This window comes from Phoca vitulina, unplaced genomic scaffold, assembly GCF_004348235.1.
Source record: "Phoca vitulina isolate PV1807 unplaced genomic scaffold, GSC_HSeal_1.0 scaffold121, whole genome shotgun sequence".
In the NCBI taxonomy this organism is placed as follows: domain Eukaryota; kingdom Metazoa; phylum Chordata; class Mammalia; order Carnivora; family Phocidae; genus Phoca; species Phoca vitulina.
In genome coordinates, this window is record NW_022589824.1 from 20677 (window position 1) to 37141 (window position 16465).

At 67.2% G+C, this 16465-nt stretch overlaps 3 protein-coding genes across 3 annotated transcripts; 2 read left to right on the forward strand and 1 right to left on the reverse strand.

Annotated features, from left to right (window-relative positions):
- Positions 1 to 231: 231 nt before the first annotated feature.
- Positions 232 to 2201, forward strand: PHPT1 (phosphohistidine phosphatase 1). Its single transcript, XM_032398833.1, has 3 exons — positions 232 to 958; positions 1321 to 1445; positions 1986 to 2201. The coding sequence occupies exons 1-3, from the start codon at positions 799 to 801 to the stop codon at positions 2076 to 2078; spliced, it is 378 nt and encodes a 125-aa protein (XP_032254724.1). The 5' UTR covers positions 232 to 798; the 3' UTR covers positions 2079 to 2201.
- Positions 2202 to 3504: 1303 nt separating this feature from the next.
- Positions 3505 to 11440, forward strand: MAMDC4 (MAM domain containing 4). The gene is made up of 27 exons (XM_032398797.1): positions 3505 to 3550; positions 4089 to 4196; positions 4268 to 4441; positions 4519 to 4644; positions 4830 to 4960; positions 5045 to 5129; positions 5289 to 5414; positions 5535 to 5669; positions 5744 to 5832; positions 5917 to 6090; positions 6426 to 6510; positions 6585 to 6743; positions 6830 to 6958; positions 7085 to 7216; positions 7775 to 7891; positions 8022 to 8156; positions 8276 to 8412; positions 8483 to 8702; positions 8771 to 8908; positions 9020 to 9138; positions 9222 to 9312; positions 9482 to 9628; positions 9757 to 9891; positions 10001 to 10128; positions 10220 to 10328; positions 11086 to 11261; positions 11399 to 11440. Exons 1-27 carry the CDS (start codon positions 3505 to 3507, stop codon positions 11438 to 11440), a joined length of 3393 nt encoding a protein of 1130 aa, XP_032254688.1.
- A 1199-nt stretch (positions 11441 to 12639) lies between these two features.
- EDF1 (endothelial differentiation related factor 1) lies at positions 12640 to 16243 on the reverse strand. Its single transcript, XM_032398816.1, has 5 exons — positions 16057 to 16243; positions 14464 to 14515; positions 13986 to 14146; positions 13572 to 13665; positions 12640 to 13062 (listed from the first exon to the last, which is right to left on the reverse strand). Exons 1-5 carry the CDS (start codon positions 16132 to 16134, stop codon positions 13001 to 13003), a joined length of 447 nt encoding a protein of 148 aa, XP_032254707.1. The 5' UTR covers positions 16135 to 16243; the 3' UTR covers positions 12640 to 13000.
- Positions 16244 to 16465: the final 222 nt, after the last annotated feature.

The window sequence follows — 16465 nt, forward strand, 5'->3', positions numbered from 1 at the left end:
GCGGTGGGGGACGGGAAGGAGGGCCGTGGGACGCGGTGGGGGACGGGGAGGAGACCTTGGGACACTGTGGGGGACGGGGAGAAGGGCCTTGGGACGCGGTTGGGGACGGGGAGGAGGCTTTGGGACGCGGTGGGGGATGGAGAGGAGGACTTGGGACGCGGTGGGGGAACGGGGAGGAGGGCCTTGGGACGCGGTGGGAGGCGGGGAGGAGGCCTTGGGATGCGGTGGAAGGACAGGGAGGAGGCCTTGGGACCCGGTGGGGGACGGGGAGGAGGCCTTGAGGCGCGTTGGGGGACGGGGTGGAGGCCTTGGGATGCGGTGGGAGGACGCTGAGAGAGGACTCGGGACGCGGTGGGATGACGAGGAGGCCTTGGGACATGAGGGTGAGGGGACGAGGAGGAGAGATCAAGACCGGTGCGTGTCCCTTGGGTCTCACGGGCCGCCAAACCCCCTCTAAAGGCGCCCGCCACCGTCCCCGCTGCCCACTCCGCCTCCCAGACCCCGCTAAAAAGGAACTGCTCTGTTGGCTGAATTTAATCACCACCCACTCCGGGTTCCCAGTTCCCTGTTCCCCTTTAAGGGGGACCGGCGTGGCCTCAGCGTGCAAGGAGCTAGATTGCCATTGGCCAGTCTGTGCCGCAGGTGGGCGGCACGATTGGCTGAGGCTCTGGGCTCGAGCAGCATGCCCCCGCGCGATTGGTCACGGACTCCTAGAGCCCGCCTCTTGCACGGTTGACTCAACCCGGGATCGCTGGAGGAAGGGCCGCGGTCTGCAGGGGCGGGCGGGCTGTGGGGAACATGGCGGCGGCGGACCTCGCCCAGATCGCCGATGTGGACATCGATTCCGACGGCGTCTTCAAGTACGTGCTGATTCGAGTTCATTCGGCGCCGCCGTCCGAGGCCCCGGCCGGGGAGAGCAAGGAGATCGTGCGCGGCTACAAGTGGGCCGAGTACCATGGTGAGGGCGGAGCCGGAGGGCGTTTTCGGGGCGGGGCTGAGGGCCGGGGCGGGGTCGATCGGCTAAGGGGCGTGGTTGGGTCGGGGGCGGGGCTGAGGGGCGTGGCGAGAGACGATCCTGTACCAGGTCTGAATCTGGGCTGGCTCAGGGAGTCAGGGTCCTGGAGGGCGAGGGGCTGCCATGGCCCGACCCCTGTCTCCTAGCCCCAGCGCTCTTGCCCGGGTGCACGCCTTCCTCCCTTTCATGGCGTCCCAGCCTGGAGGGGCTCCTCTCCTGCGGAAGGAGCTGCTCAGAGCTGGAGCTTCAGATGCCCTGGGCCTCCGAGGGCCATGGCCGGTGCTGAGCTACCTTCCCTGTCCCAGCTGACATCTATGACAAGGTATCGGGCGAGATGCAGAAGAAGGGCTATAGTTGTGAGTGCCTGGGAGGCGGGCGCATCTCCCACCAGAGCCAGGACAAGAAGATCCACGTGTATGGCTACTCCATGGTGAGCCCACAGCCCGGGTCGGGGGTTGAGAGACCAGCTCTCACAAGCACTCCCTGCCCTGCACCCAGGAGGCCTGCAGTGCTGGGGGTTCTCTGGGCTGTCTCAGCTGCAGACCCCTCCCTCCAGTGGCTTGCCCATTTCCCACGTGGGGTGGGAGGGAGGCCCCTGCCTGCCCCCCCAGCCACAGGGGGCCATGTCCTGTTCCTACACCAGGCCTGGCTGGGCCATCACTGCCCTCCAGCTCTTGGAGGCAGTCAGCTTTGGGGTGAAGCTCAGAAGCCCCTCCCTCTGCCTTTTCCAAGCCGCAGTGGTTACCCCGTCTCTCTTGGCACCTGGGATAGCCCTCTAGCCCAGGGCCCACCCTCAAGGACTGCTCACCTTGGCAGCCACCTTTCCTCAGGAGAGCTCCCTGGGACAATCAGGGAGGGATGGCCCCGTGTGGCTCCACCCGGGGACCCCTCCCCAAGCCAGCTCCTGGGTTTTGCTGCTGATGGACGCCCAGAGCCAGGATGGGGCTGTAAGATTGGCTTCTCTCTTCAGGGTTATGGTCGTGCCCAACACTCCGTCTCCACTGAGAAGATCAAAGCCGTGTACCCTGACTACGAGGTCACCTGGGCCGATGACGGTTACTGAGGCCTGCCCAAGGGGCCAGCTGTACCCCCTGGCCAGGCGCTGGAGACCAACACCAGCCTGGCCCAAGTGCCCCGGTTTACGTCACCCACAGGAATTAAAAATGTTATCACCCCTGCTGTTCCCAGATGCTGTGTGTCTTGATTTTTCTGTTTCCCGGTCACCCCTGGGGGCCCCTGACTAGAGGGGGTGGTTGGCAGAGAGCCGGGGGTGGCCCTGGAAACAGCAGGGCCCCTGCTGGCTGCCCCCTACCCGGCTCCACATCTGGGGGCCCCAGGGAGTGGCAATGCACAGTCAGCCCTTTGCGGTCTGATAAGGGGGCCCCTGCGCCGCTGCCCCCATTTATGGCCTGATTGCTCCTCCATATGGCTCCTATGTCCAAGGACATCTGGGAGGAGGCTCTTCGAGCCCTTGAGCAAGGAAGTAGCACCAGGTCCCTCGGGGCCAGCTGATACCAGTGTCCCCGCGTGATCTGCCGTTGGAGGTCACATGTGACATAACCCAGGACCCCTTCCAAGACCAGGTCCCACGGCACCTGACCTACAGCCACAGGCTCCTGCTCAAAGTAAATGGCTGAGGCTTCAGACTTGGAGCTGGGAGCCCCCTTCCCAGGACCCCCTCCCCCCTCCCAGTGCAGGGCTGTGGGGGGACCAGCTGTGGCAAGTGGATGTAGTATGGGGGAGGGGAGAGCCAGGCACTGCTGAGCGGCTGTCCCGTGGCTCCCCGTGAGCATGGGTGCCATCTCGTGGTGCGTGCCTTCTGTGAGCTCACGGGAGCCTCCCGGTCGCCGCTCCAGGCAGGCGCTATTGTGACCACGTCACCGATGAGGAGACAGGTCCGGTAAGGCAAGCTCCGGAGGTCCCACCGTGGTCAGTGGCAGCCAGACCCTGGGGTGTGTGCCTGGCAGCCCCCAGCCGCACTGCCCGGAATGGTTGTTGGATAAGTGATTGTCATTTATCCTTGAATAAGCCAACTGGAAGCCACGGACTGGGCTCCGGAGAAGGATGAAGCTCCTGGTCCCTTGGGGCAGGGGGCCGGGGGACATGGTGTGCACATGTGGGGCTCCTGCTCCGAGCTCTGGGGGACCTCAGAGCCTGACGGGGTCACCGCAGCGCCTTCCCCCCGGGCCTCCACCAGGCAGGGCTAGGCAGCGGTGGGCACGACGACTGCGGCCCGACCTTTGGTCCGAAGGAGCCGGGCGGGTGGGAGCCGACCTGGGCCAGGGGCCCCTCTCCTGGACACTTTTACAGCCGGATGTTCATCCTCATCAGCACGGGGTGGGGCCTGCTGACGGGCCGCGGGTACACAAGGGGCCAAGGCCCCCCTCTCCAGTCGGAGCAGAGTCAGCCCGTGGGGCCGCAGACAGATAACCGGGCAGAATAGCCACAGGCCGCCCAGCGCGCACACCGTTCGCTCCCCCGGCCCGGCCATGCCTCTGCCCGGCCACCTCCTGCCTGCCCTGGTCCTGCTCGTGGGTGAGTTGTCGGATCTGGCTGCTGAAGCAGGGTCGGCCATGGGCACAGGTGCCAGGCCTGCAGGGGAGGAGGGGTGCAAGGCCCTGGGTGAACATGCGGGGGGGGGGGGGGGGCAAGACAAGCCGTTGGGAAAGGGGCAAGAATTCTGCTTCCTCCGGCCCCCAAAGTCCACAGGTCCCAAGGCAAGACCCTAGTCCACCACTCTTAGACCAAATGGAGCCTGAGGAGGGGGCAGGGGCACCCTCCTGGCAGCCCCTCCAGTTCCTTGGTGGGCTCCGGCTCCCCTCCTGGGGGCTGTCCCATGGTGGGGGCCCTTGGTCCCATGCTCACATACCCACCGCCATCCCACCATGCAGCCACCCTCTCCCAGGCCAGATGTACTCTGCCTGGCCCCGACTGGGAGCCCCGGGTGGCAGGACCCAGCCCCCTCCCCACCTGACCTCTTGGCCCCGGGCCCCAAAGCAGAACAACGTTGTGGGTTGCCTGGGAGTGGGAGGTCACCCTGCCTCCAGCCACCTGGCTGTCTCTCTGCTAGCAGCTGGGCCCCCAGGCTGGGCCTGGATCCCCAACAACTGCAGGGTCCCCCGCGAGGCCACGTGCAACTTCGTGTGTGACTGTCCAGGCTGCTCCGAGGAGACCCAGTGTGGTAAACTGGGGCTGGGCAGGGGGCAGGCAGGCCCACCCTCTGCAGGCGGCCGCTGACCTCCCGCTCTCCAGGTTACCACGGAGCCTCGCCCGCCCTGGGCGCCCCCTTCGCCTGCGACTTCGAGCAGGACTCCTGTGGCTGGCAGGACATCAGCACCTCAGGCTACAGCTGGCTTCGGGACAGGGCGGGAGCCGCCCTGGAGGCTCTGGGGCCGCGCTCAGACCACACTCTCGGCACGGACCTCGGTGAGGCTGGGCGGGTCTCCGTGACGCCCCCTCCCCTCTACCCCCGGGCCCATGTCCTGACCTCTCTGCCGGGCCAGGCTGGTACATGGCTGTTGGCACCCACCGTGGGAAAGAGGCCTCCACCGCAGCCGTGCGCTCCCCCCTCCTGCACAACGCAGCCCCCACCTGTGAGCTGAGGCTCTGGTACCACGCGGCGTCTGGAGGTGGGTGCCCAGGACCCCGCTGCCGGGGTGGCGTGTCCTGAGGGGAGAGACCCAAAAGGAAGGAGGGCGGCTGCAGAGCCTGAGAGATCACCCCATAGGAGGGACAAGCGTCCTAGGGCAGGGCACAGCCAGCAGGCTGGGGGAAGCCCTGGGGCCTGAGCCACCCCGGGACCCCCCCATTCCAGATGTGGCTGAGCTGCGGCTAGAGCTGACCCACAGGGCCGAGACCTTGACCCTGTGGCAGAGCTCCGGGCCCTGGGGCCCAGGCTGGCAGGAGCTGGTGGTGGCCACTGGCCGTATCCAGGACGACTTCCGGGTGAGCTGGGGGTGGTCTGGGTGCTGGGGGCAGCAGGGAGGGTCTGAGCCCGGACTTAAGTCCTAAGGACCCCACTCTTTTCAGGTGACCTTCTCTGCCACTCGAAATGCCACCCACAGGGGCACCGTGGCCTTGGACGACGTGCTCTTCAGGGGCTGTGGGCTGCCCAGTAAGGCCCCCCTGCCATGGACCCACACCTGGGGGGGGTGGGTTAGCAGGAGCCCCTCACCTGCTCACTCCCAATTCAGATGGTCTTGAGCCTCTCCCCCAGCTGCCCCGGCCCCAAGGTTTGGGGTCACTGTGATGGGCCGCCCCTCCCCCATCTCAGCTCCCCAGGCACACTGCCCCCCGGGGCATCACCATTGCCAGAACATGGCCTGTGTGGAGCCCCACCAGCTATGTGACGGGGAGGACGACTGTGGGGACGGCTCAGACGAGGACGCACCGGCCTGCCGTGAGCTGGAGGGGCTGCTATGGACCATCCAGAGAACGTGGTGGGGCGTGGGGCGTAGGGCGGGCAGAGAGGCCCTGCTGGCAGCCTGAGCACAACCCCCGCCCCCCCCCCCCCGCCCAGGCCACCACACGGCCACGGACTTTGAGACGGGCCTGGGCCCGTGGAACCACTCGGAGGGCTGGGCCCGGAACCACAGTGCCGGTGCCAGGCCACCAGCCTGGCCGCGCCGCGACCACAGCCGGAACAGCGCGCACGGTGAGGCCCGCCGGGGACGCTGGTCCACACCCACCACAGCCCCGCCAGCCCGGCCCACACCTGTCTCTCCCCAGGCTCCTTCCTGGTCTCCGTGGCCGAGCCCAGTGCCCCCGCTGTCCTCTCCAGCCCCGAGTTCCAAGCCTCGGGCACCCACAACTGCTCGGTGAGGCAGGTGGGGGACACAGGGTGGCCTGTCCCGGGGGCCCAGGCTCGCGGGTCTCCCTGACCTTCCTCGGCTTCTTCTCAGTTAATCTTCTATCACTACCTGCATGGGTCCGAGGATGGCTACCTTCAGCTGTTCCTGCAGACTCGGAGCCCGGGCTCCCCCCAGGGCCCCATCCTGCTGCGCAGGCGCCATGGGGAGCTGGGGGCCGCCTGGGTCCGAGACAGGGTCGACATCCAGAGCAAGCACCCCTTCCGGGTGAGGCTGGAGAGAGCAGTGGCCGGGGTGGGGGGCACGTGGGAGGTCTGGAGGGCCCCCACAGGTGGGGCAGGGGAGCTCGGGGGGCTGGCCCCAGTCGCTCCAGGCCGCCTCAGCAGGAAGCTGGTTTGCTTGTTGGTGAGCTCCGGGAGGACGCCCCAGGGAAGGAGCGGTCACTTTCACAGCTCCCCTTGCAGGGCCGTGTGGGGGGCGGTGACCAGAGAGGGTGTCCAGTGACATGGAAAGTATGAGGCGGGGAGAGGGAGGCTGGAGGGAGCCGACCTGGGCAGGATAGAAGGGTGCTGGGGCACGCCCTGAGCCCCCTGCGCCCTCAGATCCTGCTCACTGGGCACACGGGCCCGGGTGGCGTCGTGAGCCTGGATGACCTCATCCTGTCGGACCACTGCCAGCCAGTCCCAGGTGGGCCTGCCGAGCCCCTCCCCGCCCCGGAGAAGCACCACCCCGCCCGCCTGACCCCTGTTCTAACCCCACAGAGGGGTCCAGCCCGCCTGCTGGGCTCTGGGCCCCCGCCCCCCGGCCCCAGGACTTCTGCGAGCCAGGACATCTTTCCTGTGGGGACCTGTGTGTCCCCCCGGAGCAGCTCTGTGACTTCCAGCAACAGTGCCAGGGGGGCGAGGATGAGCAGGAATGTGGTGAGGGGCGGCTGGAGCCGGGGAGAGGTGGGGCCCTCTTGGTCCGCACCCTCCCCACTGCCCCTCAGCGCGGGCTACCGTTCCAGGCAGCACGGACTTTGAGCCCCCCACGGCCGGGGGCTGGGAGGATGCCAGCGTGGGGCGGCTGCAGTGGGGGCGTCTCCGCGCCCAAGAGAGCGGAGACCCTGGCTCGGCTGCCGGCGCGGCTGCTGCTGGTGAGGCCCGTGCCCGCGCACCGTGCCCACGGAGGGCTCCCTGCTCCGCCTCTTCGCACCAGGGCATGTGTCTGCGTCGGGGGTCCCTGGCAGGAACTGGCTCTCAGAGGCCTCGCTCTTCCTCAGGGCACTTCCTGTCCTTGCAGAGGGCCTGGGGACAGCCGGCGGCGGAGGCCCGGGTCCTCACTCCTCCCCTGGGCCCCTCGGGCCCCCGCTGTGAGCTCCGCATGGCTTACTATTTCCACAGTTACCCCCAAGGTACCGCCCTGAGGCTGACAAGAGCTCCCCGATGCGCCCTGCGGGAGGGTGGCGGTGGGGCGGGCCAGGTGGACCCACCGTGACCCCCTGGGCCAGGCTTCCTGGCCCTGGTCGTGGTGGACGGCAGCAGCCGTGAGCTGGTGTGGCAGGCGCCGAGCAGCAGCAGGGGCTGGAAGGTGGACACGGTCCTTCTTGGGGCGCGCCGCCGGCCTTTCCGGGTAAGGAGCGCAGCCTGGGGGGCAGGGGGTTCACCGAGCCAGCCCTGACTTAATAGCCGCCCCCCTTGTGCTCTTTATGAAGCTGGAGTTTGTTGGCCTGGTGGACTTGGACGGCCCTGGCCAGCAGGGTGCTGGAGTGGACGATGTGGCCTTGAAGGATTGCAGCCCTGTGACCGCCACTGAGAAGGACTCAGGTCCCAGTCCCTACCCAGGGGCCTCCCGCCCAGACCACCTAGAGGGACCCCTGGGAGCCCCCCCAGAGGACAAGTCTCCGCCCTCTCAGGACTCAGAGGGGCCGGTGGTGCTGGGGTGTGCTGACCCCCCACCGCCCCACCCTCAGAGGTCTCCTGTAACTTTGAGCGGGACACTTGTGGCTGGCACAGCGGCCACCTCACAGATGCCCACTGGCGCCGAATCCAGAGCCGCGGCCCCGGGTACGACCACACCACGGGCCAAGGTAGCGTGGGGGCACCCAAGCCCGGGGAGCAGCTCTCAGACTCGGGGGGGGAGGGGAGCGCGCCCACCTCGGGCCAAGCCCCTCCCGGACGCCGGCATCTCTGCAGCTCAGCCCTGTGTCCCCACGGCAGGCTACTTCTTGTTCCTGGACCCCATGGACCCCCCGGCCCGGGGCCCTGGTGCCCACCTGCTCACCCAGCCCCAGGCCCCAGCAGCCCCTCAGGAGTGTCTCTCCTTCTGGTACCACCTCCACGGGCCCCAGATCGGTGAGTGACCTTGGTGCTGGGCAGGGGCTCCCCGTTCTGTCTCTCCAGAGCCCCCGAGGAGGGGTGGGAAGCCACCAGGAGTGGGGCTCTGGTCCCCTCCTACCCTCCCCTGCGTCTAGGGACACTGCGCCTGGCAGTGAGGCGAGAAGGAGAGGCAGAGACCGTCCTGTGGTCGCGGACCGGCGCCCACGGCAACCGCTGGCTCGAGGCCTGGGCCACCCTGCACCACCGGCCGAGCTCTGGCGCCAAGTACCAGGTGAGGCCCCACGCCGGGCGGGGTGGGCGGGCGGGCCGGGCCCGCAGCCGCTGACGGCCTCTGCCCCCAGCTGGTGTTCGAGGGCCTCCGTGACGGCTACCACGGCACAATGGCGCTGGACGACGTGGCCGTGCGGCCCGGGCCCTGCTGGGCCCCCAGGCGGTGCTCCTTCGAGGACTCGGCCTGTGGTTTCTCCAGCGAGGGCCGAGGCCTCTGGACACGCCAGGCCAATGCCACGGGCCACGCCTCCTGGGGCCCCCGCACTGACCACACCACAGAGACGGCTCAGGGTACGCGGCAGGGGTGAGGAGGGGGAGGCAGGGGGAGTCAGACGCAGGCTGACCTTGGCACCTCCCAGGGCACTACATGGTGGTGGACACGAGCCCACAGGCCCTGCCCCGTGGCCACGTGGCCTCCCTGACCTCAGAGGAGCACCAGCCTCTGGCCCAGCCTGCCTGCCTGACCTTCTGGTACCACCTGAGCCTCAGAAACCCAGGTGAGGGGCTGCAGGGTCTCCCCAGCCCCCGTGCCCAGGCTGCCCGGGAGCCCCTGAGTGGCCGTTCCCCCCCCGCCGCTGCTGACCGAGGCTGGCCACGCGGTGTGGCAGGCACCCTGCAGGTCCATGTGGAGGAGGCCGAGAGGCGTCAGGTGCTCAGCGTCAGTGCCCACGGAGGGTTTGCCTGGCGCCTGGGAAGTGTGGACGTGCAGGCCGAGAGGGCCTGGCGGGTGAGTGTGGGGGCGGGTGGCCTTCTCACCTTCGAGGGCTGTCCAGACTGTGCGCGAGGCGACCCTGCCCTGTGTCTGCCCAGGTGGTGTTTGAAGCGGTGGCCGCCGGCGTGGAGCACTCCTATGTTGCGCTGGACGACCTGCTGCTCCAGGACGGGCCCTGCCCCCGGCCAGGTGGGGAGCCCCGGCCTGGGCCCGGCACCTGCCATGACTCATGGCCGGTACCAGCTCCATGCCAACCCCAAGATGCCTGGCCCAGGCCCCGGCCCCAGCAGCCGGGATGCCCCCGGAATAGAGAGGGGGAGTGGGGGCAGCCCTGCTCACCTGCCCAGGTTTCTTGCAGCTTCCTGTGACTTTGAGGCTGGCCTGTGTGGCTGGAGCCATCTGCCCTGGCCCGGCCTGGGAGGGTATAGCTGGGACTGGAGCAGTGGGGCCACACCTTCTCGCTACCCCCAGCCCCCTGTGGACCACACTCTGGGCACAGAAGCAGGTGGGTCTGAGCTGGGAAGGGGGCCCACCAGCCCAGCCCATCCAGGCTCCCATCGCACTCAAAGGTCACGGGTCGGCGGGGTCAACTCCATCCACTTAGTCCGGAGCCCTGCCCTCTGTCATTTCCAGGCCACTTCGTTCTCTTTGAAACGGGCGTGCTGGGCCCAGGGGGCCGGGCAGCCTGGCTGCGTAGCCAGCCTCTGCCGGCCACCAAGGCCTCCTGCCTCCACTTCTGGTACCACATGGGCTTTCCAGAGCACTTCTGTGAGTGGGGCCAGGCCGCCAGCGCCTGGGTGGCGGAAGGAGCCGGGGCCGGGGGCAGCCGTGCCCCATGGGCTTGGGGCACTGACCCGCCCTGGCCCCCCGCTTGCAGACAAGGGTGAGCTGAGGGTGCTCCTCAACAGTGAGCGGGGCCAGCTGACCGTGTGGAGCACGGGCGCGCCCCTGCGGCACCAGTGGCTGGAAGGCCGGGTGGAGGTGGCCAGTGCCGAGGAATTCCAGGTGAGGCCCGGCGGCCCAGAGCTGGAGATCCGAGGCCTCAGGCAGGGCCGTCCTCCTCCAGCCCATGCAACCCCTTCTCCCTCCTCGTCAGATCGTCTTTGAAGCCACTCTAAGCGGCCAGCCAGCCCTGGGGCCCATTGCCCTGGACGACGTGGAGTATCTGGCCGGGCAGCACTGCCGGCCGCCCGCATCCAGCCAGGGTGAGCCCTGCCCAGGCCAGCCAGCCCTGCTCGGGATCTCGGCCTCCATCGGGCTCAGCAGCTCGCGGCCCACATGGCCGCCAGTGGCCCTGCTTCTGGCCCGAGAGGCCAGGAGAGTCACCCAGGCCGGGCCCAGCACCATCCCCTCCCTACCCCACTGTCCCCTCCCCCCTTTTTTTTTAAAGATTTATTTACTGAGAGAGAGAACAAGCCCGTGCAAGAGCGGGTGAGTGGGGGGGAGGGGCAAAGGGAGAGAGTCTTTCAAGCTGACTCCCTGCTGAGCGAGGAGCCCAATGCCAGGCTTGATCCCATGACTCCGAGGTCAGGACCTGAGCTGAAATCAAGATCAGACACTTAACCGACGGAGCCCCCCAGGCACCCCGTCTCCTCCCCTTCTGGGCTGGGCCACCCCTCGTCCTTGGGCCCTCGGGAGCTAAGCCGGGTCTGCATCCCCGTCCTGGCCTCTGCACTGCATGTTGTCACTCCTGGGGGGACCGGGGGGGCGGGGGCTGACCCTGGAGGAGGGGCCCGGTCAGGCCAGAGACCACCGCCAGCCTGCTGTATCTTCATGACAAAGGGGCGGGTCTAGTTTGGGGCTGTGGCCCCCCAGGTCTGAACAGAGCAGCTGCCTGCCAGGTCCCCAGCCTTCAGCCTACTGGGGCCTCAAGGACGGGCCATCCCATGTGTCCTTGGCCGTCGGGGTAGGGCTGACAGGCAGGGCTCGAGTCCTGGGGCTCACATGCCCCACGGCCCACAGGGGAAACGGCACTGGCCGCGTCGGTGCCAGCCATGGTCGGCAGCGCCCTCCTTGCCCTCGTCCTCCTGGTGCTGCTTGGACTCGTGGGACGGCGCTGGTTGCAGAAGGGGGGCTGCCCATCCCGAGGCGAGACGGCGGCCGCGGCCCCGGGCTTCGACAACATTGTCTTCAATGCGGTAGGAGCCCCTGGGTGGGGGCAGGCGGGCAGGGGAGACCGCGAACCCCCTCCTGGCCTGCCCTGCCGGACCAACCGGGGCTGCACGTGTGGCTGCCTCCGTCACCCACCTCTCAGAAGCGCCCTCTTCCCACCTAGGATGGCGTCACCCTGCCGGCTTCGCTCTCCGGCCACCAGTAGATGACCCAGACCTGGCTCTCCACACGAGCATCCCGCATCCCCCACCCCGTCGGCCCCAGCCCTGGGAGACCTGCCCCTCCCCCAGGACGCACTGAGCCCCCGAGCTGTCAGCCGGCAGAGACTGTCAGCCACATACCTGGGGATGGTCCTCACCACCAATAAATGCCCTGGACTGTGAGGGCACCCCCACTTACTGGCTGAGGTCTGTGCATCCTGCTGTCGGCAGGAAGGTGGGCTCTTGGGGATCCCCAGCTGAAAGGATGTGCTTGGGGTACCTCCCACATGTCTCAGTGACTCACGTGACAGGTAACAGGCAGGCCACACCAGACAGGACCAAGGGCCAGAGACACCAGAGACAGACACAGTGGGTCCGAGGCCTGGCGGGCACCCCAACACTCAGGTGGCCCAGCCCACCCCGTGGGACCCTGACCCGAGCCCTGTCCAGCCCCTGCCTTGCTGGGTGATTCTGCATCTGACTTAGGACACGTACAGGTGACAGACCGAGTAGCAAACACTTCAGCGGCTGTAAGGTGGCGTAGAGCTGGTCTGAGGAGGGATGCTCTGCTGTGTCTACGGTTCTAAATAAAGGTCCCATGTCCGCTGTCCCACAGTAAATATCCTGTGTCGTAAGGGACGCCGTGTCCACCATCCCATGGTGAAGTCCAAGTGGCCCCCAGAATGATGTGTCTCAAAGCAGAGGTCACTCGGTGCCCTCGTGATGCTGCTGAGCAGGCCACTGACCTCACGGGCTCGGAGAATGAAGGCAACCCCCGTCTCTGAGCAGTCAAGGCCCCTGGTGTGCCCACATACCCTCCCTGCCTAATAAAATGGAGCAGAATCTTTCTAACCCGGGGAGGGTCCCCCTGGGCATGCTGTCCTGGGGAGGGGGCGGGTGACATCCACACCCACACAGCCAGGTGCTCCCCTCCTGCCTGCAGGGGGGCTCCCCCGCCTTGCCATCCCGGCCCACTGGAGACTGCAAGCCAGGGGAGCGCATGGGTCTGGAGCCCAGGGGCCCACGCCCATGAACTGTCCCAGCAGCCGGGAACAAGGACGCAGCGCTGCAGAGGTGACCTTCCCGGTCCCTCAGGCACCCCGGGGCATGTCGCGAAAACCGTGTCTTCCCTACTCTGTGGGCCAGAGAGGCGCGCTGGGGGCGTGGCAGACCGCGCTGGACAGCAATGACTCTCCGCCAGCAGGAAGGACAACAATCGTTTATTGGCTTCTCTAAAAGCCGGACTGGAGACGGCATCTTCTCTTCCGATCAGGCCGCCCCACCCCACAGCCCCGCCAGCGTGAGGTGGTCCCACTCAGAGCTCCCCGGGGAGCCACCCTGAGACTGGGCAGACACCGGGGATGGGAAGGAAAAAAGATCAGGAGAAGCAATACTTTGCAAGGTTTCGTTTGTTTGACAGCAGGTATGGGTTGAGGGGGTTCCTGGGCAGGGCTAACGCCCCGCGTTCCGCTCGGCCGCGTGAAGAGACCCACGCTGGCGCTGGTGGTCAAGGGGAACCAGCCAGACGAGATCAGCCGGAACGCACTGATTTCGAGGCTTTGTGTTCATTTCGCCCTTGGCCCCTTCTCAATCGGCTTCCCGATATCCTTCCCCCGGAGCTTGAGGCCTGAAAGAGCCATTGGCCCACTCATCGCCACAGCGGCCCCTCCGGGACCGAGAGGCAGCTCGGTGCCACGGCGCCCCCACCCATCAGCCCCCTTCCTCCACAGGAAGGAGCGGCGGGGAGAGCGGGGGGCCGAGGACTGCCCCCCACCAGTCCTGGCTGGGCTCAGCCCACTGTCCGTGCACCTGCTAACCTTCCAGGGTAGCCCCTCCCAGAACTCGGGCTCCAGCGCTCCAGGAGCTCCACGTGCTGGGTGCCTCACTGCCACCAGGGGAGGGCCACCAAGCCCTTTATCCATGGGCTCAAAGGGTGCCGGCCAGTAACAAAGGGGGGGACAGAGGAGACGTGAGAGCCAGGGTGGGGGAGCGGACGACACTCAGGCAATGCACTCAGGAGTCTCTTAAGGGGCTGGAGAACTCTGCGACCTCGGGGGCCTGCCTGTGCTCGGTAGCTGCCCTGCAGCTGGTCGGGAGGCAGCAGCGGAGACCCGATAAAGGCTACAGGACACTCACCGATAGCTCTCTCGATTTTGCCCAGAACCTGGTTATTGGGAATGGCCCGTCCGCTCTCGTAGTCTGCGATGACTTGCGGCTTTTCGTTGATTTTCTAGAGATGTATTTTGCGCACAACAGTTCAGTAAGAGGAGGCCACAAAACTAGCACAGAGCCGAGGGAGTCACCGCATTCCGGGACAACATGCAGGCCAAGGGCCTGACGGGAGCAGCCCTCAGAGGCCCTGGGGTCTCCACACGATAGAAGCCACGTCACACTCACGAGAAAGTGACAGCTGGCCTGATACGGCTTCCCCAGAGAACGCCAAGGCCAAGGGCAAACCGAAGCCTCCCCAAGCTGGGCTGCGGTGCTTTCTGAACACCGACCTCCCGCCTGCCCGACCGCAGCTGGGAGGAAGGGACCCGCCATGCTCACCGTCGCCAAGTCCTTCTGAGTCAGCCCCTTGCTCTGCCGGCCCTGCTGGATCACCTTGCCCACCTCCAGGGTCACCCGGTCATGGTGCAGCTCCTCAGTCTCCCGGTCCAGCTTGGCCGTGTTCTTGGTGATCGAATGCTGTTTGTTCTGGCCAGCGGCCCCTGTACCGGCACGAGGAAAAGCACAGCACAAGGTTGGCCACAAACCAAGAGAGAGCCATTTCAGAATGGGCACCGGGCCCAACAGGCGCCCTGTGCCAGGGTGACCCGGGAAGCCAGGCGTCCAAAACACAGGGAAGCCCATGGGCTCACGAGCACGGGGCACTAAATCTTCTGGTCAGTTCCCTCCTGACTACGGCCAGGATGGCCACGCCGCCAGCCGTCCCGACACACCCCGGGGCCCGGTGCGTGTGCTCTTGCCTGCTGCAGAGAGAACCCGAAAGCGCCCCGCTGTTTTGTGAGGAAGCACGACTACTCACATTTCTTGGAAGTCTCCACATCCTCTCCTCGTCTCTGAGCTGCTAAGATGGCCTAGAAAACGTGGACACAGTTTTTGGTCAAAATCCGATCCGGCAGCACCTCAGACACCCGTGCAGGCTGCTGTCAGCTGGTCAGTACGCCGCAAACATCGGGGCCTCTGCAGCCCAGGCGGCCTGGCCCAGAGCTCGTGCCCTGAAGCTCTGTCCAAGACGGACAAGCGAGGCCAAGTCTAAAACCCAAGCTCAGTACGCAAAACCCTCTGCCACCAAATACCCAGGCACCTGTCCACGAGGCGCTACGCAGGAAAACCCAGCCCGCTTCTTCGCTGCTGAGAACCCATGCCGACGACAGATCCACTCCTGCACAGAGCCACACCCACACCCCCAAACATCGCCAACAAGACCAACACCCTGTGCCCTCCATCTGCCAAACGTTAGTAAGATGTATTTCTTGACGATTCTACCGCCTCAGGAAAGAGACTGGGGCCGAGCTAAGGGTGCTGTGTTCAGAGACGCTTTCTACGCGTGTTCACTCGACTCCTAGCTTGTAACTGCCAAGTTTCCTTGGGAAAAAAAGGACAGTGAATTGGGTTCTAACCCTGCAAACGAGCAGCTCGGGGCGGGTCAGTGAATGCCTGTCTCTGCGGCTGCAGCTAGTCCTGGCCCAGACCCGGCAGGCGGGTGCAGGCCCAAGGCCTCCCGAGGGTAGAAACTTAGCAAAGGTGGTCACTGACCCGCCCCTGCACACTTACACTGGACTCACATGCGAATTGTGGATAGATCAGCCAAGCTACAAACCTTCTGTCCCTCTCAAGGCATGTCAACTACACTCCAGTGACCCAGAAGCAGAGTCCACCTGTGCCCTGGGTCTCCAGGCCACCCTGGCGCAGGGACAGGGGCTGCCTAAAACCCCAAACGGGCCTCAGTGACGCTCCACAGCCAGCTTCAGACCCGCCAGGCACCAGCGGAGGAGACCTTGGGCGTGCCCATACTGCCTTGCAGCCCGGTCCCTTCCGAGGTCCTCCCCCTCTACCTCCCCTGGGCCCCTGCTTGCCCCATCCCCGCTGTCACTGGCCACAAGTCCACCCTGTCCCCATTCAGAGCCTCTACGACCTGGGGCCTTACCTAGGCCTCCCTGCCAGGCCTGCATCGCTGGCCCCAAACACTGCTGGACCCATCCTGGCCCACCCGGTCCACGCCCCCACCACTTTCCTCCCCGCCGTCCTCCCGCACCCCGACCGGTCCTCCCATACCCTGCCGCGGCCCCTCCCTCTCCCTGGTCCCCGGCCCTCTCCCCCACCCTACCTCTGTCGCACACTGTCCCCGCCCGGCCATTTTCCTTGCCCTGGTCTCCTGTCTCCCATCCCTGGCGCTATACCCTCACTCAGGCCCCTGGCTGGTCCCCCGGCCCCTGGCCTACCCAGCCCCGGTCCCCACCCTCATCCCAGGACCCCACCGCGGACCCCAGCCCCGCCCGGCCCCCAGGCCCCGCTCGCACCCCCGGCCCCCAGCCCCGGCCCCGCCCCGCGTCCCCGCCCCGCGTCCCCCGCCCGCCCGGCCGCCCCGAGTCCCGAGGCCCGCACGGCGCCGCACCTGCTTGGACTTGGCCTGGGCGGCCGTGGGGCCCTTCTTGCGCAGCACCGTCACCGTGTCCCAGTCGCTCTCGGCCATGGCGGGCAGGCAGGTCCGGCGGTCCGTCCGGCGGCTCCGCGGCAGCTGCTCGAGACCCGGCGACGCGACGTCCCCTCGTCGCTCGGCCGCTTCCGGCGCCGGCCGCCGGCCCGCCCCCGCCTCCCCATTGGCCGGCGGTCCGGGGGGGCGGGCACTTCCCGCGGCTCGGGGCCAATCCGCGCCCGGCTCGTCCAGGCTAACGCCGGGCGGCGCGCGACGTGGGGCGGGAGACGTCAGGGCCGTGCGCGGAGGGGGCGCACGCGGGGAGCCGGCGGGGGAGCGGGGCAACCCGCGGTGGGTCAGGGGCCCTCGGAGGCCGGGGAGTGGGGAG

What these genes read in the sequence shown, in the direction of transcription:
- PHPT1 (XM_032398833.1), top strand. Translation starts at nt 799, where the DNA reads ATGGCGGCGGCGGACCTCGCCCAGATCGCCGATGTGGACATCGATTCC. An exon ending in CAAGTGGGCCGAGTACCATG is followed by an intron (nt 959 to 1,320) that starts GTGAGGGCGGAG and finishes TCCCTGTCCCAG; the next exon opens with CTGACATCTATGACAAGGTA. An exon ending in ACGTGTATGGCTACTCCATG is followed by an intron (nt 1,446 to 1,985) that starts GTGAGCCCACAG and finishes TTCTCTCTTCAG; the next exon opens with GGTTATGGTCGTGCCCAACA.
- EDF1 (XM_032398816.1), bottom strand. Translation starts at nt 16,134, where the DNA reads ATGGCCGAGAGCGACTGGGACACGGTGACGGTGCTGCGCAAGAAGGGC. An exon ending in TGTGGAGACTTCCAAGAAAT is followed by an intron (nt 14,147 to 14,463) that starts GTGAGTAGTCGT and finishes GTGCCGGTACAG; the next exon opens with GGGCCGCTGGCCAGAACAAA. An exon ending in CTCAGAAGGACTTGGCGACG is followed by an intron (nt 13,666 to 13,985) that starts GTGAGCATGGCG and finishes ATACATCTCTAG; the next exon opens with AAAATCAACGAAAAGCCGCA.
- MAMDC4 (XM_032398797.1), top strand. Translation starts at nt 3,505, where the DNA reads ATGCCTCTGCCCGGCCACCTCCTGCCTGCCCTGGTCCTGCTCGTGG. An exon ending in GTATCCAGGACGACTTCCGG is followed by an intron (nt 4,961 to 5,044) that starts GTGAGCTGGGGG and finishes CACTCTTTTCAG; the next exon opens with GTGACCTTCTCTGCCACTCG. An exon ending in CACCACAGAGACGGCTCAGG is followed by an intron (nt 8,703 to 8,770) that starts GTACGCGGCAGG and finishes GGCACCTCCCAG; the next exon opens with GGCACTACATGGTGGTGGAC.